At 38.6% G+C, this 25,785-nt stretch overlaps 1 protein-coding gene across 5 annotated transcripts; it reads right to left on the minus strand.

Moving 5' to 3' along the window:
• On the minus strand, positions 1–25,550 carry DNAJB4 (DnaJ heat shock protein family (Hsp40) member B4). 5 transcript variants are annotated; one of them, XM_054165387.1, is made up of 4 exons: positions 25,458–25,550; positions 7,245–7,521; positions 3,063–3,637; positions 1–1,565 (listed from the first exon to the last, which is right to left on the minus strand). In XM_054165387.1, the coding sequence occupies exons 2-4, from the start codon at positions 7,453–7,455 to the stop codon at positions 1,332–1,334; spliced, it is 1,020 nt and encodes a 339-aa protein (XP_054021362.1). In that variant the 5' UTR covers positions 7,456–7,521; positions 25,458–25,550; the 3' UTR covers positions 1–1,331. The 5 variants fall into 5 exon arrangements, with proteins under 5 accessions (XP_054021362.1, XP_054021360.1, XP_054021363.1 ...); XM_054165385.1 differs by having other exon boundaries at positions 25,422–25,526; XM_054165388.1 differs by lacking the exon at positions 25,458–25,550 and adding an exon at positions 7,672–7,774.
• Between the last annotated feature and the right edge of the window lie 235 nt (positions 25,551–25,785).

Below are 25,785 nucleotides of genomic sequence, written 5' to 3' on the forward strand. Positions count from 1 at the left end.
CTGACTGTTGAAGGCAATGAGTTCCCAAGCCCACTTTCTCCTTTATAAACCTATGTTGAGTACTCCTGATCACCTTCCTCTATTTTGTGTTTTCGGAAATGCTTTCCAGGAGGATTTTCTCCATTGCTTTCCCAAGGACTGAGGTGAAGCTGACGGGCCTGCGGCTCCCAAAATCTTCCTTCTTGTTCTTCTTGAAGACAGAGGTGATATTTGCTTTTTTGCAATCTACCAGAACATGTCCCAGTCTCTATGACTGTTCAGAGATAATTAAGAATGGATGTCCAACGGCATTAGCCAGCTCTCTAAACACTTACGAGTAGAACGTGTCAGGCTCACGGACTTTAAGTGCACCCTAATCTGAGGTGTCTGAAAGTCTGGAGGCTTTCCCTATGGTTTCAGGGCTCTGGAATTCCTTGAAGTCTTGTTTTACCAGTAGAGATTGATTAAAAGAAGGCACTGAATACCTCAGCCTTCTCCATGCTGTTTGTCCCAAGTTTCCCTGCCCTATTTGACAGCAAAACTACCATTTGCTGTTTATGTACTTGTAGAATCTTTTTTTGCTGTTCTGCCTGAAGGCTGAGGAACTATCCCATAGCAAATGTCCACTCTCACTCCTCAAGCCACATGCCCTTTCGCTAGACTCACAGTCCTCACACGTTCTGGGGCAATAGAGAAAATGCTTTAATTCCACTATGGGCTGGTTAAGGAGCCCAGATTTTCCCAGCCTATGCTTTGTGCAGTGAAAAGCAATGTATCAAAATGGTATCTTTCATGTTTTGCTTTTTAAAATATTTATACACATGTGTTTCTACTATTATCTCCAATTTCTATATAAACAGTAATGTTACAGATAGGGTAGGGATACAGGAAATAAAGTACTTGGGAGCTTAAGTACTGTATCAGAATGGCTTAGGTTGGAAGGGACCTTAAAGGTATCTACTCCAACCTCCTCACCATGGGCAGGGATGCCTCTCAACTAGACTTAGCTAATGAAGGCCTCATCCAACATGAAATGTGTTGACTTCATAAAAACTGACTACATTTTACAATAGGCAAAATAATGAATAAGCTTTTCTGATTGGAAAGATGTAAAATAAAACAAGTGGTTTTCCCTGTAAATTTTACTGCAGAAGTCACCTGTATGATTTGTATTTAACCCTTCTCATGCAGCATTATAGTGTTTCCCCTCCCCCATCCCACAAAACAAACAAACAAAAAACAATCACAAATATTCCACTAGTTGTTACAGATTGCACTTTTAAAGCACAGACTTGCCAGTCTTCTGCATTTCCAGTGTCCTATTTAAAATGTTGACATATAGAGTCTTTATTTTATGAAACTGGAAGATTTCGCCTCAGTACTTCTTTTGAAGCTGGAGAAATGTTATCTGGGAAAATTACTTCAAATTCTATAATTAAGTCTCCACGTTGGTCAGGATTTTTGGGAAATGGCAAACCATATCCTATAATTCTTCTTCTCATCCCAGGCTTTACAACTTCATTTACTGTCATGGGTATGGTTCTTCCTTCTATCGTTGGCACATTGACAGAGCTGCCACATAAAGCCTAAGGAAAGATTGCATCATGAGAAAAAGAAATTGGTCAGAACTTTATTTATACCTACAATTGCATCTGGATTAGTTAGAAAAGACTAGTATTCTAAACAAACGGTATTTCCTCTGTGTGTAACTGAGCTGTCAAAATTCAAATAACAGTGTTCCTATTCTAAAAAGGGAAGGCTTCAATTTGTCATTGAGCAACACAGAACTTACCAGTCTTAGGTGATGGTCACTGAAAGGCAACTGAGATTATACATGCTTCAAAAGACTTTATCAAATAATACAGTAATTGAGCACAGTGGAAACTCTTCCCTCATACTTCTCTAAATACATCCAGCTTCTCAGTTTCCACTAGAAATTTAGAGTCCTGTTCCATTTTCTGTTTACATTGCACAGGAGTACACTCTAATACAGTATCAGCCTATCTTATATCAAATTGCAGAACAACAATTAAGTGTCTATAAGCAGAAGCACATCAAATTTCACAGCCATCTTACGTAAGCATTGGTGATGCTCAAAGAAAAGGAAGCAACTATTTTCATGCATCAAAACTGAAATACCATAGGCTTTCTCCTTCTTTATCCAATAGTTTGTTTTCTTTAGTAGGGTCTCTAATAATAACATTTTGATTCCTCCAGCTTCATCTGATTCAGCATGCTTTGTCTATGTTGATAATGTCCAATTTGCAGAGGAATGCAATGTCTAAATAGGCCTTTACCCATGAAGGAACTGTATTACCCACATCAACCTTTCAGTATTTTCCCCCTCTCATCCTATTTTAGGGGCTTCACATAACTTCAGATGTATTTTTAGTTAAGAATCTTACAATGCAAGTAAGAATTTATTTATCCACTTAATGCTACTTAAGAAAAAACAACACACACTTAGCCATGTCAAGACTTCAGATCCTTAAGAACTCTGCTCAATTGTCTTTTTTATATTTCTATTTGAAAGTCAATGCATTTTGACTTGGAATGGAATTTTTAAAAGCTATAGGAGCTATATATAACAACAAAAATTGTATAACACCTGTTCACCATAATTTAAACTCATGAAATCAATCTCTATGTACTTTGAAATCACATTGAAATAACTTATGACATATAAAGGCAGACATAGAATTCATTGGCAGTGGAAATACTTAAGACCTTTCTACTTTTGTCCTATGGAAATAGCAATCATATCACAGCAGTAGGAAGCATACTATATTGGAATGCATTTCATTGTATTTGTACTTGTTACTTCAGCCTAATATGTATTTAGCTATAGTTAAGTATCTTGAAATACTCCACTTTTATTAAAACAGTTATTGCTTCCACTATAAATGTGCTCTGCAGCCAGAAGCTGACTTCACAGGAGTGAAATTAATTAAAAACAAAATAAAAATCAAACCACAAAAAAACCCACAAAACACTTTAATGATGCTATAGAGCTTATGCAGCATAGCCACTCTACCATATCATATGTTTTAACATTTAGAGTTCTACCAAAAAAAGACACCTACCTCTCTTAGGCTGATTTTAACAGGATAGATAATATTTGATCCATCTCTCTTGAAGTGAGAGTGAGGTTTATCTTTAATGATGAAAACAATATCAGCTGGAATTGTGTTGGGTGTTTCGTCGCCTTCTTTTGGAAAAGTGATTTTGGTGCCTTCTTTCCATCCTCTTTTTATCTCAATAGTAAGAATTTTGTCCTCTGTTCGGACACTTCTACCATCTGGGTTAAGCCTTTTACGCGAAATCCTCATCCTTTTTGTGCAGCCATGATAGATCTCTTCCAATGACACTTTAAGTTCATGGATTACAGGAGGATCTTGTTTACGACGCAACTGGCTACCAACTGTATTCCTTTCCCTTGGAAAACCATTCATACTAAAACTAGTGAATGATCCAAATGGATCACCATCCACCTCCATGTCTTCAGTGTCTCTCCCACCAGGCATCCTCCTTCCAAAGAAGAGCTCAAAAGGATTTGTGCCACCAAAGAAAGCTGCAAATGTAGCATGTGGGTCACCATGGAAGGAGTACCGGAAGGTACCACCCTGTCCATCAGGTCCTCCAGCTCCTCCTTTCAGACCTAAATAAGACAAATAAGTGAAGTCAAAACCAAATAAAATATTAGTATAACCTTTCCAATTGTAAAGTGTGACAATATCAGAACTAATGAGTCACAAAGGTCTTTGCAGTAGTGTGAAAGGTCTCATGTTCCATGAAGACTCACCATCAGACTATGCAGTACCAACTAGTAATGCAATAGCTTGAACAGCAACAAAGTTCCTGAAGCTCTAGAACAACTCCTACTTCAGAACAGGTATTGTCACTGCCAATTTTATTTCAAATTAATAAAGGCAGTTATTCAAAGAATTAGCTTCTTAAAAAAATATGTCTGCTTGACTTGACTTTTTATTGTTCTGCAAAGTCTGTTGGGAGTTGCATGCTTCTTCAAGACCACCTCTGAGAAAAGTTATGCAGTATCATATGCAACATCTTCCTAGTCTCCATAGCTCAGCGTCAACTCAGAGTTAATTAGCTTTACCTCTGTTTTCCTGCCGTTCACTTTGGCTAAAAGGTAACATGCCAATAATCAAGCAGCCACATGCCTCCTTAATGCTCAATATAGAAATCCAAACTCATTACAGCTTGCATTCCTATGATGTAAAATAGCTAGGAAAATTGGGAACTCTTTTCAATGAGACCACAACTGAAAATATCTTCGATGTTCCTAAGACCCCTTTGAGTACAGAAATCTTTGTGCAAAAAAATCAGAATGTTCTCAAATAGCCTTGGATTTTTATCTTATTTTCTTCCAAAAGGAAAGATCTGCATCCCTTTTCTTCCTGATAGTACTTTTCTTACAATTTTCACTGGACAGTTCCTTGTACTTATGCTTTCTAATTCCAAATCCAGCTAAAATCAATTTTCTTTCCCAACAGATGATCTACAAGTATTTCCTTGTAACAGTTAATGCTCTCTTTCAATGGCCTGTGCTGGGTTACACTTATCCTGGGGGAGGGCTGCAAGATCCTTGTTTCCTCAAGGGACAAAAGAAACCTGATCCAGGTGAACAGAGAGGGACTTGGTTTCCCGCTCCCAGGAGAAGGGGTACCCTGGGTCAAAGGTGGTCTATTCCACTCCCCCTTCCTGTCCAGCAAGCCTATAAAAAGGAAGATGCTGCAGCCATTTGCTCTTTCCTCCTGCCTCGCCTGTTCGAAAGGACCAACAGCCACTGCTAGCCTTCCTGTTCTACCACATGGTTGGGCCTGGTCTTCTCCCTGCTGCACCCACACTCCTCTACAGGACTGAAATCCACATACATCGAGGGAGATACAAGGCCATCAAAATTTTGTTTTGTATATTTTTCCTATTCATCCTTACTCCTTACCCTTGCAAATCCTGTTACTGCTATATGTTTTTGTCAAAAATTTACTTCTACCAAAAAATAATCTGGAGTCAGTTTGGCAGTAGGAGATTTACCTCCTTCTCTTTTCCCCTACCTCCCTCCACCCCCTTTTTTTTTTTCTCCTCTTCTTTCGCTCCTTTTTCCTTATCTGGGAAAAGTGGGGAGGAATTCTGGGTTTGCTACCATCTGAGCTCTTAAAACTCCAGTTAAGGCTCAAACCACTATGTGGCCATTTCAGGATACCTTTTCAAACCTTTAAGGTAAAAGACTGAGAGCCTTCTTAAGGGAATTTTATTTCTAAAATCAGAATGCCTGATTATATTTTTTTCAATTTTATAGCTCACTACTACAGCTGCTATTCTACTTCCATAGCCATGAAAATGTGGATGCTTACACTAGTAAGTATGCATTCTCTAAATTTGAAAGGGGAGGGGGGTAGTGTTTGTCTCATTGTTTTAGATCATCTGTGAATAAGCTTCATACTGGTTATCAATAGCAACAGTGACGGACATCAGAATGCTTTTCTCCTCTGAATACCAGACCATATGTAGTACCTCCTCTCACAGTATTGTTAATGTAAAGCAGGCAGGTCAGCAAATTCAACCTGTGATAGTAAAAACACACTTCCTAAAATAGTTAGCCAAAAGTTACTGAAGGTACATTAAGTTGCTGGCTGTAAAAACACTGAGGTTTTCTTCCTCCAATCCCCTGCATTTCTCTCTTCACTATCAGTTGCACTCTTAGATGCAATTGGAGAGCTTAAAGAGCAACCAAGGCTCATGAGGAGGTATTTCCATATTCACCATTCTAAAAACTCATGATTTGGTTTAGTTTTATACTGTAAATGAAGAGACATACATGTTTTGAACCTCTGTCTTCAAGTACTTCATACTAGGATGCCAAAGTCTGCATTGCTCTATATGCTATACTTCAAGCTCTTTTACAAAAGTGACTAAAACAGTATTTTGGGAAACTAGTTAAGATGAGATGCTGCACTGGAACCCAAAAAGCAAATGAATCCACAGAGTAAATAGCTATAATGATTCACAGAAAGGAGGCAGGGTAAGAAGTGAGAATGCAAAAAACCTCAAGAGGTATCTTCATAAACACTTTTTTTCCCCCAGAATGTTTCAGTAGAAGCACTATAGCTTTGAACATATACAATGAAGCAAAAGACAAAAAAGCCTGCATCCTCTGTAAAAGCTGAAGGTCTTCTACATGAACTTATGAATGTTAACAATTGTATTAAGTCCTACATATAACAGAGGACCAAATTTTATTATGCAATCCTAAAACCACACAATTCTCCCTAAAGGACTGCTATTTAAGTGCCCTCCTTTATATTAGCAAAAAACCAACAACAAACAAAAAATAGTAACAAAAAAAAGGGCCATGAATGACTGGACCTACTTGTCACAAGGGAAGTAATTATTTCATATGGAATTTCTGATACCAAATCTTTAAGGGGAGGGATATTAATGACTTCCTCTGTTGCTCAATCATAAGACTGAAAGTCACGCTGGTCAAAATAAAAACAACAAAAAAGGCAAACCAAAAAAGCCCAACCCAACAAAAAACCACTAACACCCCCACCTCCTCCAATTATACTCTTCAGATAACCATTTTAGGATAAATATGACATTTCTGAGGCCTCATTCTCTTGGCATGTTATCACTGTTTACAATTAAAGCTAAAAAATTGTTCTGGTATTTCATGACATCAGCCAAATTCTTTCCTCTCCAGGCAAGAAGCCAAGGACAACTACAGACTGGACACCTGGGCTTCTGCTCAGGACTGCTCTGCCTCAGTTAAGCAGACTTTAGTAAAAATTTAAGAAAAGAATACATCTCTTTTCAACTGCACCTCAAAAAAGTGCTATGGCAAGGGAAGGCAGTAGCAAGCGACCTCAGAAAGTTTTTCTATTCAGTAACATTTTGACTTTCAAGCATTTGGAATTTAAAAGGGGGGGGGGGGGTGCGGTGGGGGGGGGGAGGGGGGAAAAAAAAAAAACAAACACCACAAAAAACCCCAACCAAACCAACCAACAAAAACCCCCCACCAAACCCAACCAAACTCTCAACCATAAAACCACATTAAAATAAGTAAAACTAGATCATCATTAAAACTCTTTACATTAAAAAAGCAGAGTCAAACATCCAAGACATTGCCTAAAAAAAAAAAAAAAAAAAAATCAACACATATCATGCTTTCTGCATCATCTACATTTATCTTGCTTCATGAAACATAATGAAATTGGCCAGAGTATAAACAGAGGCAGACATACCTTCCTCCCCAAACTGATCATAAATGTCTCTCTTCTTGGGATCACTGAGCACTTCGTAAGCTTCTGCAATCTCTTTGAATTTTTCCTCTGCGTGGGGAGATTTGTTCTTATCTGGATGCCATTTAAGTGCTTGTTTTCTGTAAGCCTTTTTAATATCCTCGTCAGAAGCCCCTTTTTCAATTCCCAAGATGGAATAATAATCTTTCCCCATCCTGACTGTTGGAGGAATTCAGGTTTTCTTCGCTATAAACAAAGTAGTCTTAGCAACGAAGAGATGCTAGAGAAGGAAAAATAAAAATCAAATTCAGAACTGAAACAAAATGAGCTATTTAAAAACAACAAACTCTCCAATACATTAAGGAAACGCTAAACAGTTTCTCCGTACCTCATTCCTTCCCCCGTTACTCATTTATAAATAATCACGCACACTGGACAAGACACAGCCCTCTTTAGGGCCCTCCCATCTACAGTACGTGTCTCCGCTCTTTCTAGAACAACACATAATAGAGGACGTCACTTCCCCGTCTGCCCCAGCTGAACAGCCTGCACAGCTTGCACTCTCTCTCACATACAAGCGCATGCGCACACACACAGAGAAAATGCTGAAATTCTATTTTCTCCCTTCTCAAGCAACTAGAAAGTTTAAAGGTTGAACAGTGTGATACAGTGCCTTTCACCACAGAGCTGAATCCAGTCAGCTCTAAAGGCTAACTGCTGCAGCAAAAAGGAAGTAGCCCACAGAAAGTAATTACAGCATTTTACATCGCAGATTCTATACAGCTGTACATGTAACTGATTTCCAAACTTATCAGTGTGGTTTTGTACCCTTTCCAGCAAAGGCTACAGATTATTTTACATCTAAGTTTAACTGCAAAACTTCAGAAAGAGTAACTTCATTTGTTTAAAAATAAAATTAAGCCACCCTCAACCACAGCTGACTGCAGCCACATACTACTGAGCAGCAAGGAATTAAATCTGAGCAAGAAATACCACTCAATTTACCACAACTGAAGCCACTCAATTAAAACAGACTAAATGTCTTACTCTCCATCCTGGCATCTTTCTACACAGGAGGCTATATCAAGACTATTATACAAGGACAGCAACATACCAAGCAAATAGCTTTCTTCTACGGGAGTAACAGAAAAATATCTGGTTCCTAGACATTCGTTTTACAATACATAGGGCAGATTTTGCTATTGAAGTATTTCTCATGCTCCGCAGAAGGAATGGTTTAAGCCTGCAAGATTTCTTTTAGATTTTAATTAACAGCTATGTTAGCCCTACTTGTCCATATGAAGGTAAACTTCAAGACTGATTAACACAGCTTGAAAAAGAATGTATTTTTCCTAGAACAAAGTACCTATCTTAGTAATATATATAGATGCTACCTGTATGAAGACATTTGCAGCCTCAATTATGAAGTTACTTTTATGAAGACAATTAGGCTCAATTACCTTCTAATGATAAAAAAAGTTTAAGAAAAGCAGCATATAGCACCCAAGGGAGCATCACACTCAAATGGAGAATAGTAACCTGATTCATACTATTCTCCAATTTCTGTATCAGAACTTACTAGATTCCCTCAATATATCCAGGATTTGCCCTTCCCACTTTCCCCCCGCCCCCTTTTTTTTTTAAACATTCTCCTTGGAGTAGGAGTGGGAAAGATGACAGAATAAAGGTGAGATTTCATCACCATATTTGAGAAGAACTTTTGCATATCTGTAGTTATTTTAATTGTAACAGAAGCCAAACAGTTTTGAAAGAAGGAATCAGTTCCCCTTGACAACAAAGCTCTGAGGCCTTTCGTTTTTGGAACACTGGAAACTTCAAGGATACAGAATCAATGACCTCTATAGTTCAAAGAGGAAGTTGCTGCTGACCTCCACATGGAATAAAGCTAGCCTTTTACTGATCATCCATTTGTTTTATCTTTCTTTCAAAAGTGCTAATTTTGTTAACTGCTAGCATTGCTTGTAGATGCTTATCTTGAACTTGGCAGTTTTTCCACTACTAAGTTCTGAAAGCAGTAGGAACACTACCACCCTATACCAAGCTACTTCACATGTTTTAGTGGGCAATTTTAAGCTTGCTACATTCAAGAAATGGTTGCAAATATGACAAATTGCCATCCAAACCCAGCAGTTACAATACTCTGAACTACAAGAGCATGCTTACTCCATCATTATTGACACAATAAAATTGAAAGCAGTCTTAAATTCTCTTGCAAAACTAGCAGTACAAGGAGTTATGCTAAGCTGTGCTTTCACAGTACGCTTTGAGCAACCTCTGGTAGTGTCCTAACTTAAATCACTTGAAGCACTCCCAGCAGTGAGAGTTCAAGGAGGCCCTCATGATACACATGCAACTATGCTGTTATAATAGAACTGTCAGAACAGCAATAGTTCAGGCTTGTTTCAGGACTGTATTTTTCATTAAGTTTTTCAAAACCTCTGGTCAGTTGGAAGTGGCTAGTTTAAAATACAAGGTGTAAGTGGCGCAAGTGCCAAGTTATACCCTCATTAGGTATGTTATTCCCTCAAAATGAAATTACTCAAGATTCTGTGTGAGATGTACAGCAACGACTACGTTACTTGTGCTTCCTGCCCCACATAGCATCTTGATGTTAGAATGAAACTGCAATCTGGAATCTCATATGTTCTATGAGTTGATAGGAGAACCAGAGCATCTCCTTCCACAATGCGTGCTCCTTCCTTTTCTCTATGCTGAGACCTTTCTATTATCATATAATCAGAGATCTTTAGGACATACAACTAGACTGTAGATCCTCTCACATGCTTATAGAATTCTTTAAACAATTTGTAATAGATTGAGAGATATGACTCAGATTCAGTGAAAACTTTGTTATTATGATGATTACTAAAAGATTAGCATGCACTTCTAGTGCATCTAGAGCATTTCTTCAGACAACTAAATCTGGTAAGTATGGTAACCTTTCACATCTTTCAATCTTCTAGTATTAGAGCAGTTAGGACAGATAACTTCTGAAAATCTAGCAGCTGTGGTTTATCTGATCTTTGTAATTCTTTATTGTCACTTTCATCCTACATTCTTTTCCAGTTATTCACAAAAGAAAATCCTTTATGTATTGTCCACAGCAAGGACTTCAGGCATTGCAGTCCCTTCAAATAGGCTCAGATAAACAGAAAATAAAACAGCTTTTAAAAGGAGAAACACCTATTTAGTTTTTCTTCTATAGTCCTATTTTCCCTGTCAGCACATACATCTAGAACTGGAAGCACTAAAATAAATTCTAGACTATGAAAAGATTCAGCTTCCAATGTGTGTGAATAAGATTTTCAGTTTTTGTTTAAATGTCCGAATTAGTGTCCCCTAAAAAAACCCAGATGAAGTCATCTTCTAGTGTGTGACAGATGAACTAATTTAGAGGATTACTTCGTTCTTTAGAAGTTTCTGCACTTCTGTGTTGAGGTCTTTCTCCTTTGTAGAGCAACTTACAAACACTACAGGGGTGTTTTGTAAGTAAATTCATTTCTCATAACCCTAGCATTTTGGTCACCTCTTACTTCAGACATTTTGTGTCCAAGTATCATGAAGCTCATAAACAGTTCTAATTGCAGCATCCTGGAATGCACACTCATCCTGCATCTGAACTTCTACCTTTCACTAAAAGAAAAGGTGGTTACTGTGATTTTGTTTGTTTAGGAGGTATTAACAGCACACAACCCGACAGATCCTACATAGCCAAGGCTGGCCTTAGCTGTGACAACCCAACAGCATCACATCCTGCAATTTTCTCAAGCCTTCCAGGAGCAAGCTGACAAACTATGTACCTATAAAATCAGTAAGGCCACAATCTAAGGCTTTGATTAGGAGTGCTTCTGAATGAGCATGCTAAGCGACTTCTCAAACATAAATCCAGTAATACATTGGCTGCAACACCACCTCAAAAATGTAACAGATTTTTTTTAAAAGTCCATCAATCAGCTATGTTTTGAAGTTCATTCTTACCATATCCATCTTTCTGTGATATATCACACTATGAATCAATTAGCCATCTGTATCATCAGATCTTTCTTTAAATAGCCTTAGAATACAACAGCTGCATTCCACTTCAAGCAAACAGAGGAAAAAAGTTTTTATCATCACTGTAGGGCAAACAGTATCTACAAAGCTTTTGCTTGTAGTCAGTTCTGTAAACTAATGTTCTGCCAAACAAGGCAGTCTCAGACATCTTCCTGTTCTTATAGCCAACTTTATATAGTACTTTTAATATGTACTAAGAAAGTTTTCAGCCTGTACTTGGTCAGTGCTCCCTTAGTGTTGTTTATGACAATTCAAATAAACCAAAACAAACAACCCACCCACACAAACAAACAAAAACCACCACACACACAAAACCAAAACAAATCAACACAAAATGGACATTTCAGTTCAAGCTTTGTTAAGTTAACTGGGGGGGGGAGGGGGGGAAGTGGTGTGTCTTCAACTGTAACAAATTATTTTTAAAAGCTGAACAGCCAATTTATTAAAAAAATTCTCAGGAAGACTGAAGGAGACTTTGAATCTATATAGAATTTGCCTAATATAAGCCCACTATAATCTAGGATTATAAAGGATTTTCTATGTTCTTTGATCAAAACCAAGAAACTGACAATCACTTCTGTAAAACAAGAAAGAGTTCCTTTTTAAATCTAAAGCTGAAAATTGCTTTTTCAACAGTTCACCTTCAAATCTGAATGTGAGTTTGTATAGTCATATTCTGCATTCCACCCAAGTTAGTATTTCAGTGAAATAATTGTTGCTTTAAAAATATCTTTCTCATAACTCTCACTGACAACCATAGTTTAACTCACATACATGGACAAGTTCTACACATCAGAAGCCTGGCAGAACACCGGGAGCAAGGTCATACCACTTCAGGCCTCAGAACAGTTGCACTGGTAACACTAACTTTGGATTAGTTGGTTTCTCTCAAAAAGCAAGGACCAAAATAAAGGAAACAATCACAGTAATAGTTACACTGATCTCAAACTCCAGATTAATTATAAATTAGCACCAGTATAAGGTAATTAAGGAAAAGCTTTGAACCATAACAGTGTCATTATTCCCTTAAGTGTTTGAAGTTGAATAAAAATGCTCATTACTTCTTTTAAATTAAGCAATTTCTCCTGCACTTCTCACCTATTAACCTCAGAAATAAAGCTGAAAAAGACAGGAGTAGATCACAGAACAAGTTTAAGAGCAAACAAAACCACAAAGGCAAATTCCAGACAGATCACAACTATAAATACACATGTGTACGTAAATGTCAAGGCAGAGGAGCCAAATCCCTCCCCATAAAAAGCTCTTTCACAATTAAGTATCATAATATTTGCAAACACACATTAATGAATTGCTTAAAGTGGCATTTATCAGCCATAGTTTGAAGACAGCACATCCATATACAGTAGTAAAATTTCCTATAAGATCATGTATTATTTTCCTAGAGAAAAAACGCTGACAATGACTTTTTCTCCTCGCCATCTTTAACTGTATGCAGTTTCCGACTGAGCTATGTTTATACTTTTGGACTGTGAGTAAGACCTTCTACACACAAACCCCACTTCTTAACAGTTTCTGTAGGTAGTTTTACATACAGGAATAAATTTCAGAGTTTATAACAGAAACATGCTGCTACTGTGATGGAAGTAAAGTTCTTTGTACATAAACCTTCTGGGGCTGGTTCTACATGTAAATAAAGAGATCTACCACACAAAAAAAAACTTAAAAAATAGAATTATAGTTACAATAGACGATGACATTAGCTTTGTTAAGCACCATACTTCATTAACTAGACACACTGATTTTGTATTTTCATATTGTGTAAATTGTGTTTGAGGCACTCTACTTGTAAAATATTCAAAATTAAATGCCCCAAAGCATTTTCCCAGTTTCTATATTACACATGATAATTTCTTTCCTGAAGCACATGCAATTTAATGCAATTCACTGACAATTAAAGCTTACATTAAAAAGGCTTGTGGACTTTTTATTTCCTCACAGGTTAAAAAAAAAAAAAAAAGAAATGAGGTGGGCTAGGCATAGTCATGCTTTACAAAAATAAATATCTCTCTAAGGGAAGCCAGTTAAGTCACTGTGACACAGTATTTCATAGGACACGTCTACTATGCTTCCTACATTTAGAAGTAGAAAACTATCCAGAAAGACCTGGTCTGGTATTGTTTTGGTTCTAGAACAGATATTAAATGAAACTGCATGCTATAGAGTCAGCCCAGACAATTAAATTCACTATATTTAAGCTATATCAGTCCTAGCATCAACAATATTATTTTTCTATTTTATATATAGGCAGTATCTACTTTAAAATAATGTTTCTAATATTACTAGAGTATACATGCAGTTATGCCTCTGTCAGCAGGCCAAAGGATATGTTTCTAACTTCTTCTGTGGAAAAGTTCACTTTAAATATGCATTCCAGAATTTACAGGTCAAGCATACTGCTATCACAGAGAGATATACTGTTACCACTTCTTAACTTGCAAAAGCAATTTTTAAGCCTGTGATTCATACAGCCTTCATTTGGAAAGTCGACATGACAAGACAGCAGGCATTGTTAGCTATTTGTTTGGGGTTTGTTTTTTGTTTTGTTGGTTTTTTTTTAAATTAGCCTTATTTTTCTTGGTACTATAAATGCTACAACTGAAAACGTCCATCATATTTTCACATTAAAACTTAGTATCATTGGTTGTATGTTCAGTTATAGGGTTCGGCTCTTCTCTTTAGAAAGTTATTTATTATGCCCTACACAGAAGTACACACAACACTAGGAAAAAAAGGCAAGTCTAAAGTAGATTTTATATTAAACATAGTTACAACTACCTTCAAAATCCTGACTAGACACCAATAGTACATGCACACTGATCTATCAATGCAACATAGCAAACTTACACATCAGTAACAAAGAATTGCTTTCTCATACCTGATTCCTGTCTACTAAGTCACAATCTCTACTATAGCTGAAAAGTTTTCCAAATTTATCTTTCCATCGCTGAGAGGAAATTAACAACTTCCTGCAAGTAGGCACAGTCATTAGGACTGGCTATCCTGTATTTCAATTAACTCCTCCTTGCCTCACAAAGGCTGATTAGACTGCACTTAGAAGAACAAAAGCAGACCTTCAAACTGTAGTCACAAAGCAATACACAAGCAAAGTACTTTCATCTACACATTCAGGCTCCCATGGTACAAAAGAATACAGATTCCCAAAGTGCTTTTCAATTCCTTACTTAGATTCAGTGTCCATTTCAATTCCCACCTACATAAAATTCTGTAAAAGGACTCTTCCTCAAAACAAGTTGATTGGTCAACCACAAAAAATGCTAATCATGTCAAACTTTTAACAGGGTTCCTTACATAACCACAGCCACCACTATAAACTTCGACTAGTTTACAACATTGGTGACATCCATATTTTCAAAAGCATGCAAAATTAGTAAGGAGAAATATCTTCTCATTACCAAAAAGACCAAATTCCCAAGAAAGCTGAAATTGTGTTTCCTACAAGAAAATGTTCTGACAAATCTTGCACAATTTGTTATGAAGTTATCAGTCCAGGGCACAGAGAGCAGTTCAAGTTCCTGCTTTCAATTTTACATATAAGGATGGATTTTCGTCCTAACTTCTTGTGGTTCAGACTGCTATCACACAGGAGCTTACCCCCAACTCAAAGAATTCTGTTCTGAAACAGCCCATATGCAAATGAAGAGTTAAACTTAATCACATATTTATCACACTATACCAACCAGACTTCTGACTCCAGTACCATCAGCCTTTCCATGTTGGTTATATAACAAGATATTTAATATGATAAAGAGTTTAAGCCTTCGTAACTGTTCACCCTTTCCCTCCATCACTAGTTGCTCTTTATTCGATCGTAGCAAGTTTTACAGCCTTTCCGGCAATTGTTTTAAGAAAGAACATACTGCTGCAATACAAGCCTTTCATACCCGGAACACATTTTCAGTAGTCACAGAGGAGTCACACAGGCTGCCATGATACTCTGTTCTCTAAACATGAATAGTATACTATACAAAATGGAAATTGTTTATAAAAAATAAAAAAGTACTGATTAATTCTGATCAGTATAAAAAAGAAAACAAGATTGCCTGTTATGCAGGAAAAAAGCAAATTAAGTGTTAGAAGGTACTAGGAAAGGAATAGAGAACAAAAAACCCCATACAAACAGCACACTACCAATAGTGTATCTACACCATAACACTGTCCAGTTCTGTTCCTCTCAAATCCCACCAACCAAGTATGATATTAAAAAACAAAGTTTTGTGAAGGACTATAGAATATGATCAAAGACATGCAAATGCTGGCTAGGGAAGTGAAAGACAGTAAGAAGGGCTTCTTTAAATAGATCAACAGTAAAAGGAAGAATAGGGAAAAATGTGGTCCATAGTTAAATGAGGTGGGAGACAGGGTGACAGACAATGCAGCGATGGTGCAATTACTGAATGCCCTCTTTGCCTCAGTCTTTAATAATACCAATAATACCTCAGGAATCTCAGACACTGGAGGCAAGAGAGAAAAACTGAAGGGAGGAAGACTCTCCACTGGTCAGCGTGGATTAGGTTAGAGCTCACTTGGACAGAATAAAAGTGCACAAACCCACAGGCCCTGATATGGTGCTGAGGCAGCTAGTTGATGTTGTTGCTGTACCACTCTTCATGATTTTTGAAAGAACAGGGGAGGTGCCTGAGGACTGGAAGAGGGTCAATGTCACACCACTCTTCAAAAAGAAAGACCTGGGCAGCTACAGACCAGTCAGCTTGACCCCTATCCCTGGAAAGCTGATGGAGTAGCTCGTTCTGGAGGCCAAGAAAAGAGTGTTATCAAGAGCATGGATTCACGGAGGGGAAATCTTGCTTGAGTAATCTGACAGTCTTCTATGAAGGCATCACCAAATGGATAAAGGAAGAGCAGTGGATATAATTTATCTTGATGGAGTTCTGGAGCAGGGTGCCCAGGGAGATTGTGGAGTCTCCTCTGGAGGCTTTCAAAACCTGCCTGGATGCATTCCTGTGCAGCTGGCACTAGATGATCCTGCTTTGGCAGGGGAGCTGGACTTAACGATCTCTAGAGGTCCCTTCCAACCTCTAACATTCTGTGATTCCATGTGAGAAACAACTGAAGAAGCTTGAGCTCTTCAGTCTATAAAAGGAGAGAAGTCAACAAGGTCTACAAATGATGGAGAAAGGAGGGGAAGGATGCATGAACCGTCCATGATCTGCTCCAATCTCAGCCAGAGCCACCACACCAAACTAGCTAAAGTTCAGTTCCAACAATAAAGTTCTAGAATTGGTAGAATTCCCTGACAAAGGATGCTAGAAACTCAAAACTCTTACTGTGGGATACTGAAAAAAAAAAAAAAATCCTAGAAGAGATCCACTGCAAGTTTCTCAACTGGGAAGGCAGGTTAGGAGTTTCCATAGTTGTAACTATTTGGAAGCTGGGAAGGTGAAAAGAGGGCCGAGCTCTTGCTCTAGTCTAAGTTCCCCCGAAGCATCTACTTATGGCTGCTTTCAAACACTAATTACTAGGATAAACAGACGCTTAATGGACAACCAGTTCAGCATTCTCTAGATGAGTACCCTCACTAGATGCTCTACGGAATTACCACTTTCTAACACAAGCTTCAAGTGTGAGCATTGGCACTCAATGATACACAAATACTGTCTAAACTAGGGATTCGGCCAAGTGCTTAAGGTTTGCCCCAAGTAACACATTAGATGAAAAGAGTTTGAGTACTCATTATCCTAGCCTGCCGGCTTGTCATATAAACTAGAGTATTGCTTTATGTTTACTAATGAATGAGTTGAATGATTTTTTTTGAACTACCAAGCAGGGTTGGTGGGAACTTTTATGCTTTGGGGTTTCGGGGGGGTTGATGTTTTGTTCATTTTGGCGGGGCTCTGTCACTGTTTTCCTGCGGAGTTTTTTTTAAGTGTACATACACAAAAGGCGTGTTACTTAAAACTTACTTCTGGGTAGCAAAGGTTGAGTTGTAGCGGTTCCTACTTGCAACCATGCTGCCTCTCCTGTCACCTCTCCCTGTGTTCCTATGCAACAAAGTTATCCCTTGCCTGTAGGCTCACAGACAATTTATATACACCACAAAACCAAAACAACCAAACAAAAAAACCCAAACCAGAAACCAAAACTCCAAAGCAAACAACATGAAAAGATGTAAAGACTTCTACCCTAATTTTCCTAACTTCATATCTGTTGACTCTACAAACCTTGGAAAATAAGCATTAAATAGTTAGTACATCTGTATTGTTGTCCAAGTGGAATAAAGTGGTGGTGTTAACAGTAAGTTTAAACAAGCATTTTATAACACTTGTAAAGATATTTCTAATATTCCAGTTTTCAGTAAAAGTGAGACTTAAATTGACAGTAACATTGAATGGATTCAGCCCCACTCTTACAGCACAGATGGGGTAGAAATCTCCCTAGAAGCACAGAGACAGAATACCCAGCTCACACAGTACTCCTGAAGTCCAGCATTATCCATTCCACAGATGAGGGCCAGCTGGCACAAACCAAAGTAACATTTGCTCTGGGCTAGCTGAGACTGGACACAAGGCCAGCGAGCTCAGACCCTGGGAACTGCAACTGGCTCCCTACCAGTTCTTCCACCAAATGTATCCTGGAGTAGAAGAACGCTTGTGACCTAACAGTAGCGCTATGCACTGATTAACAGGAAAAGGACAATGGAAAAACAGCGCAAGTTTCCACAACAACCTTTGCTGACTTTCCTTCAAGAAACTGGAATGGAAAAAAGATTTTTTTAAAGGCATTTTAAATGCATTTATTTAAATTAGCCTACATAAAATTAGTTGTAACTGCCTTATCACCTCAGAAACATTAGGATATGCAGAATGTTTCATTTCAGATCTACTCCAGTGGAAGCAGGATACAACAGCTTCTCTTTTAGTCTTTCATCCATAGAAAAGTGAGAGCATCAACCACCTGCAACAATTTGTAGGTGCTTGTGTTAACTATGGTAGCAATCCCTACATTCACAGAATGCAATTCTAGGAGTTTTTCTTCCACCAATATAATTGACAACTTATTGTTTCAGCAGGGCAGCAGAGAATTCAGGGCACCTATAGAATAAAGATAGTCCTTACACATCAGCTGTTGCTAAAAATCTTGAGGAAGTGGCACTGATATGACTCAGATGTGACCTGATCTGAACTAGCAGTCTTTCTTTCCAATGGTTCTCAGCCTATTACTAAGTATTAGCATTTATGCTATTTTAGAAAACCAGCACAAACACACCAGCAGATCAGAACATTCATTACTGGAACATAAGACATTATAGAAATGTTTTCCTAATGGTGAAGATACTCCACATGTTTCTACTGAAGACTGATAGCTCATCTAGTTTTATCACTACTTCAGTCATGTTCCATAATTAAGAAACAGAAGCCATGTCTCCAAGTTGTTTGTTTTCCTTTCTGCAAAATTATTGGATTTTTTTCCTGACATAATAAAAAAGCTATGAGTAAACACCATAGCTAAGATAAAAAAAGCTGAATATACATGATACTGACCATAGTTACAGGCCACATGTAAGGAGGGGAAGGGTGAAGTGTAGGTGGAAGATGTCTGCATAATCCCTATCCACACACTCCTTGGGTTTTTTGTTCGGTTGGTTTTTTTCCTTTGTTCCGTAATAATGACAGGAAACATAGTTTCCAGTAGAAAATAAATCATTTTCTCAGTCATGATGAAAAGAGAAACTACAAGACTAATTCATTTGGAAAAGTGATTCATCTACATGGTATTGCTTTTAATTGCTGTTATCGCAAACAAGATGAAGGTTATTAATGCATTACCAAATAAGGATCTGCACACACATTTTTGATGTGGCCATGTGATCACACTGTTCTTAAATAAGTGAAAGGAGATGGTCACATTAGACGCTTTTTCCAGAATGTGCTCGTCAAAGTCCTACCCAGCTGCTCTGATTCATGCAGATAGTTTTACATGCAAGGCTGAAAATGCACACACTGAACCATTGTATAAAGACAGGAATTTGAAAAGGACATGTTAGAACAACTGTTTAACCTGAAAGGAGAACATGTCAGTAAGTGCACTTCCACGCACCTACAGAAAACAGAACTACAAGCAGTGCTAATTATATTTACCAGATTCTGCTGTAACAGAGATCAAAACAGTTTCTCCTTAGTCTTTCAAATGTTTCAACCACATACCATAGCTAAAATGTGGTTCTCCATTGTTTTTCCCCCTCCCCCTGCTTAGTCAACCTAGAAGAGTTTCATCTTTTCCTGTAAGTGGAGAGTTTAATAGGACCTACTTTGCAGTTAATAACTACTTTATTCCTCTGGATTAACTGGTGCCTGCCTAGCTAAGGGGTAAAGAATGTACAACATGGAAAGAGGAACAATTAAGCAGAAGAACATCTAGGCATTCTAAAGTGGTAATATTTTAAAATGATAATATAATGGATGCTGAAACTTGCTAAAAAAATACAGAAATTCTTTAGTTTGGGAAAAATGCTCCCCTGAAACTCATTAAAAGTTCAAATTTTGCATAGAAGCAAGTCTTAGAAGGACATTTCACCACAGATAGCAACATATTTTAACTTTTCCTCTGAACCTTCTGAAAAAATGCGGTACAGGGAACAGTAATGAATTAGAGAACATCCACTGAATTTATCAGTTCAACGTCTATTTCATGAAAATATTACACAGAAACAATTCACTTGTAGGACAGAAACCTAACTGACAACAAAACTTCCTGTACAAACGAAACAAAATATTTCTTCACATTTTCTGCTGAAAATACCAAGTCAGTCAGAAGATGTACAGGTGTATGATTTTTTCGTGTGTTTAAGATAAACTTACAGGATCTCCCATTTTCTTGCTCTACACATGAAGTCCTATCATGAAACCCACATCACTGATTTTTTTTAATTGGTTTCTGATGTTAACCAAGCACCATTCATCCCTTTCCAAGTCTAGCAGCATTGTTATTGAGTGCTGAGAGTTGTATTTAATTTTTAAATACAAATGGGCTTTTTATGGTTACACTAAGACACTTTTACTCACTGACAGATACTGTAGGGGTGGTTAGTCCACAGCTTTCTCTAAGGTACCTTTGGATATTGATTTATTAAAGAAAAAAATACCCTTACAAACATCAGTGAAAACATTTGTTTTCCAAAACATGCATATAACCTTTAACAAGATTTTTATCTAAACTTGTCATAATCATGGGTTTATGGTCATTTAGAGCTTCTAAACTATCTCCTCTATTTTTCCTTCCTCACCCTCAGAAGAGATTGAACTTTCTATGCTTGCTTTTTCAATTGACATAATACAAGCAAAATTTGGTTAAAAATAATGTGCTCTGGCTCACAAATTAACAAATAGTTTTTAGCTGTAATTAAACAGTATCAGAAAGAATACTACTAGCAATCATGCCTTTGTAACAGGGAAGTAACACCAGTCTTTTTAAAGCAATCAAGCTTTTCCCATTTCAAGGTAAGAATTCAGGACATCACCACCTTAATACAACAAAATATGGATTTACACACTTATTAACAGGACTTGAACACACCCCCTTCAGTGCTCTGCTGATGAAGGGATACAGTAGACAGTTCTATATTGAATACAGAATTAACCAGGTTGGAAAAGACCTTTGAGGTCATCAAGTCCAACCTATCACCCAGCACCATCTTAATCAACTGAACCATGGCACTAAGTGCCTCATCCAGTCTCTTCTTAAACACCTCCAGTGATGGTGACTCCACCACCTCCCTGGGCAGCCCATTCCAATGGCCAATCACTCTTTCTGCGAAGAACTTCTTCCTAACACCCAGCCTAAACGTCCACTGGTGCAGCTTGAGACTGTGTCCTCTTGTGCTGGTTGCCTGGGCAAAGAGACCAACCCCCACCTAGCTACAACCACCCTTCAGGTAGTTGCACATGGCAATAAAGTCCCCCTTGAGCCTCCTTTTCTCCAGGCTGAAACTACTATTGCTCCTACTATTGCAGTATTTGTTCTCCCTTTCCAAGTACCTCAACCCCCATCTATGCCTCATTCACAGGTAATTTCCATGCCTATTTCCTTCAACCAATTGATTTCCAGTGATGCTTTTTACACTCCTTCCCTCATTCTCCCATCTGGGAGTTTTACAGATGTTAACAGCAAACAAATTCTCTGGGCTCGCAAAGCTTTCCTTCCCATGGCATCCACACACAAACATCTAAGCCTCTAGAACAAATCCAATGCTGAAGACTGATGACCACATTAGCACGCTGTCTGATACTACCCAGCTGCCTTTATGCACTGTGTTCTTTCTTTATGGTGATCTATGTTATCTGACTGCACACTTCAGTTGTACTTAAGAAGTGCATGCATGTTCTCAGATTTATTCTTCTGTATTTGAGACATCAAATGCAATGAAGGCCTAATGCAGTTTGATAGCCTTCTGTGAGCTAGTTAGAATTTTTTCAAGTTTAGCTCACAACAGATTAGCAGTTGTATGGATGTAGAGCACGTACTGAATCTTCTCTTAGTTACTTAAGGGAAGTGTCTGCACTAATACCGTTGCAGATCCTGGACACCCTTTGCCAGCGCAGAAGCATCAGCTGGCTGGATCTGAATCAGTTAATCTAAATCTCTGAAAGTGATGAAATCATCAGAAACCAATTACAAATTTCACCACACCAGCAGTGACTTGCAGAAAGCGTAATGGGCAGATGTGGAGTTATCACAATGGCTGCCCTTCTCTGATAGTTGAGACTGTGATCACTTTTTCATTTATAGGTGTTTAGTGTTCTGAGGCAAAGCAAAACAAAACACGCTACCCATAAAGTTGCAGAGGCAACTTCGGAAGAAATGTAAGCCTTTAGTTTATGACCCTGTGAGAGGTCTCCCTACCTGTACTAGCAAATAACTTCTTTCAGGACTGCCTTACTCTTTAGCCTGGTAACCACAGACCAAAGTTGAAGTAAATGGTTAAAAGGAAAAAGAAATCCAAACAAACCAACAACAGAACTCAAATGCAAACATGCACTAAAGGGTCTTAACTTACACAAAAAATGAGCCATCTCCACACTTTTGCAATATCTGAGCTAGCTAATTTAGAAGTACCCCACAAACCTTTTAGTCTAATTTAAAGTATTCTTCATAAACACAGTATTTTGGAGGTTTTTAATAAAAAAGTGATTTGTGTCCCCCCCCAATTCTCCATCAAGTCTGTGATAATTCACGCTATACATAGGAGAAAAAAAAGAGGGTTCTGATTTGTCAGATTTTTAATTTAAACTATCTGTTTCCCGGTAATTATACCTACTAGAACATTCCAGTCTGAGGATTACTCAAAAACACAGCAACCTGAAAACCATGAGAGATGTCATTATCTAAAATGTATAGTTAAGGGAGATACCTGACTCCAATCTCAAAAAGAAATACTGCAAGTTGTTTTAATTTTCCATATTTGCTGTAACCTCTTGTCTACTAATTATTGAAATTCTGAAAAGTAGTGTATTTTTCTTATTATACATCCTTCTTCAGTAAGAAGGAGTTACTATAGAATCAAGCTTATTTTGCACAACAAAACGGAAGTTCATGTTCTAATAGTGCAAATACATGCTCACATGGTCTACCACATTTGACTTCTTAGAAGGCCAATTTGAGAAAACAGGCAATGAATAATTATTTCAAGTGAAAAAGCAGAACAACCTGATGTATGCTGCTTAAGTCAGCAAAATATTTGAAAGAATATTGCAGTTAGCACTGTTAAGTTGGTAAGATCCTCATCCCCTCTCCATTTAGAGACCGAAGAGGAAGAATTAATACCATAAGGATAATTTTCTCAACAGAAGTATAGTTTAATAAAGGGAAATGGAGATAAAGTGCTTAAGGGACTATTTTCTGGCAGATGGGTTCCAAGTGCCATCATAAGAAATACAGATAGAAACAACTCTGTAATTTGCTAAATTTCATGCTCTAACTATCTGAAAGGCTAAGAAATATAGCAACGTAAGGAATTTGGAAGAATCCTATCCACACTAAATACCTCTCCCAGCTTTCAAACAACAGTAAAAAGCCGGTAACAACTCCAAAACTGACATTCACTTCACAGTAGTTGTTTACGAATGCAATTAAAACACTTACAGTAACAGCCAAAAGTGTTTTCACTAGCCCAAGGCATTGTAATTGCCTAAAAGTATCATTAGTGTACACAGCTACTAGTTTGTCTCACAGAACTCAGTGAAGAATCATTAGCTTACGTCATAACAATAAAAAGCAAAGTCCATAGACATTTCATATCTTCTAGTGAATGAAGAGCCATAAAAGACATAGCCAGCAGCCAACATTAGTCTCAATACATCACAGTCAACTTCTATTGCTCTAATTATTAATTTGCATAGCATGGCTGGTATACTTGGCCAAATTCTCAACAACAAAGGAAATTAAAAAATAGTTCAAGGTCAAATTGTTCAGAAATTGCAGAGTCCAGCATGAAGTTCCCACTTCACAAAGTCTCTTTTTGCTTTTCTCCCCAACCTACCACAGCTGACACATCTCCATCAATTTGAAGTATATGCTAATTCTTCTGAACATAGTTTTCCAGCAGCATCTCAGCAGCAAAATTTCACCTAGCTGTAATTACTGCTAAGAAGCATGTAGGAATTTCAGTTCTGTGACATGTATTAAGCTTAAAACCCTTTTGAGCTATGCTACCTCTAAAGTTTTGTAGAGGGGAAAAAAAAATCTAGCACATTTTCAGCTTCCTTTGGTGGAGTTACCTAGAGTGAAGATGCAGAATAATCTGACCCCAGCAGCAAAAATTACATCATTTATGAACAGCCAGAACTGAAGGGACCAGTATGAAAATAAGAACTTCTTAAGGCAGCATAGAAATACAAGTTTAGCCAAAAGAGAAGACAGCAAGATACATTTTCTTATGTGTCTTAAACCTTTTCTGCGTATAGCACAAAATTCAAAGTCCAAAACAACTGTTACTTAATTAAAAGCACTAACGAAAGAGAAACCTAGGCTCACTTAGGTTGGAGGAGACCACTTACACTTAAATGCACGTTTAACAACAACACCCGAAACAAAAAAACCAACAGCATGACATTTACGTAATCCAGAAGCAACAGTTCAATACACATAAACAAATTATTTGAAAACTGCAAAGCGTCCCCTCAGAAAGCAGTTGTACAGCTTAGCTCCCCTTCAGTATTATTTAATCTTTACTGCTATGATAGCTAAGTAGATATTCCGTGTAGCTGTCTAGGTAAGAAGCCTTTGCAATACCATCATCCATATTCAGCGTAACAGTTCACCTCCACCAGATCACAGGACCTGAACAGTCCCCAGATTAAAGTATTACTAGCTCAGTTTTTTCATTAAATTTGTGCTTGCGTAGACAGGGGGGGAAAAAAATCCCCTCAGCTGTAAAAATTTTACAAAATTTTACGAAAAGTTTAACAACTTAACTACTTTCAAGTAAGAAATAAACAATCGTGGACGCCGTGGGAAGACGCAAGGGAAGCTCCCTGAAAGGTGAAAGGAAAAAGCCTACACCGTTTCGCGCGGCGGTGAACAGACGAAAATCTATTCAAAACAAGACATGGGCCGCACCTGAAGGGACACGACAGGCAGAGTGCCCGAAGGAGTTCGGCTAAGGGCTCTGCCACTCCGCGGGATTCGGCAACAAGCCCGAAGTGGCGCCACTCGCCTCTCCATTTGACAAGGCTTCTCCCCCGGAATGGGAGCTCGTATTATTTTCCACAGTTGTCACACAGCGGGCACACTGACAGCGCTAGGCGGCCGCACAACGGAAGACAAGGCGGCACAACGTTACGATGAGCCTCTTCAGAGGGCAATGCCGCACTAAGGCGGAAAAAAGGTTCACGTCCCCACTCAGAGCTTAGGAGAATACCCACCCTTGCTACTTCCCCTGCCCAGTCCTCAGCCGGGAGGGGAATAAATCATACAGAAATAGAACCAACAGAACCACCAAAATACCAAGCGCCTCCCCAGGAGCAATATAAAGTAGGGACGCAGGCGGCCAAACCGCAGCCCTACCAGTTACCCTCAGGCCCCCTTCAATTACTGCCATCCCGCACTCACCCAACCGACACCGCCTCAGACACCCCGAGGGCCAACCTTGCTCCCGGCAGCCTCCGCTCCTCAGGCAGAGCTTTCCCCCGCGCACTCAGAAACTCGAAGCCAATTCACGCGAGATTTACCCGGAGGGCCTTCAGCGCTGCGCTGCGCTGCCCTGCCCTGCCCTCCTCTCCCCTTCCCAGCCTCCACGTCATGTGATGCTCTCCACCCTATCGCAGGGTGTCTCTCACCATTCCTGGCACCATGGAAACATCGCGAGCTCGCGGCCCCTTCACCACACCCTCTTTCCCTCCCCTCCCGCCCCGCCCCGCGCCCCGCCCCCCTCCGGCTGAAGGGTTCCCCCCCGTCGAGGGGGAGGGGGGGGAGC

The sequence above is a fragment of the Dryobates pubescens genome, chromosome 11 (genome assembly GCF_014839835.1).
Source record: "Dryobates pubescens isolate bDryPub1 chromosome 11, bDryPub1.pri, whole genome shotgun sequence".
In the NCBI taxonomy this organism is placed as follows: Eukaryota; Metazoa; Chordata; class Aves; order Piciformes; family Picidae; genus Dryobates; species Dryobates pubescens.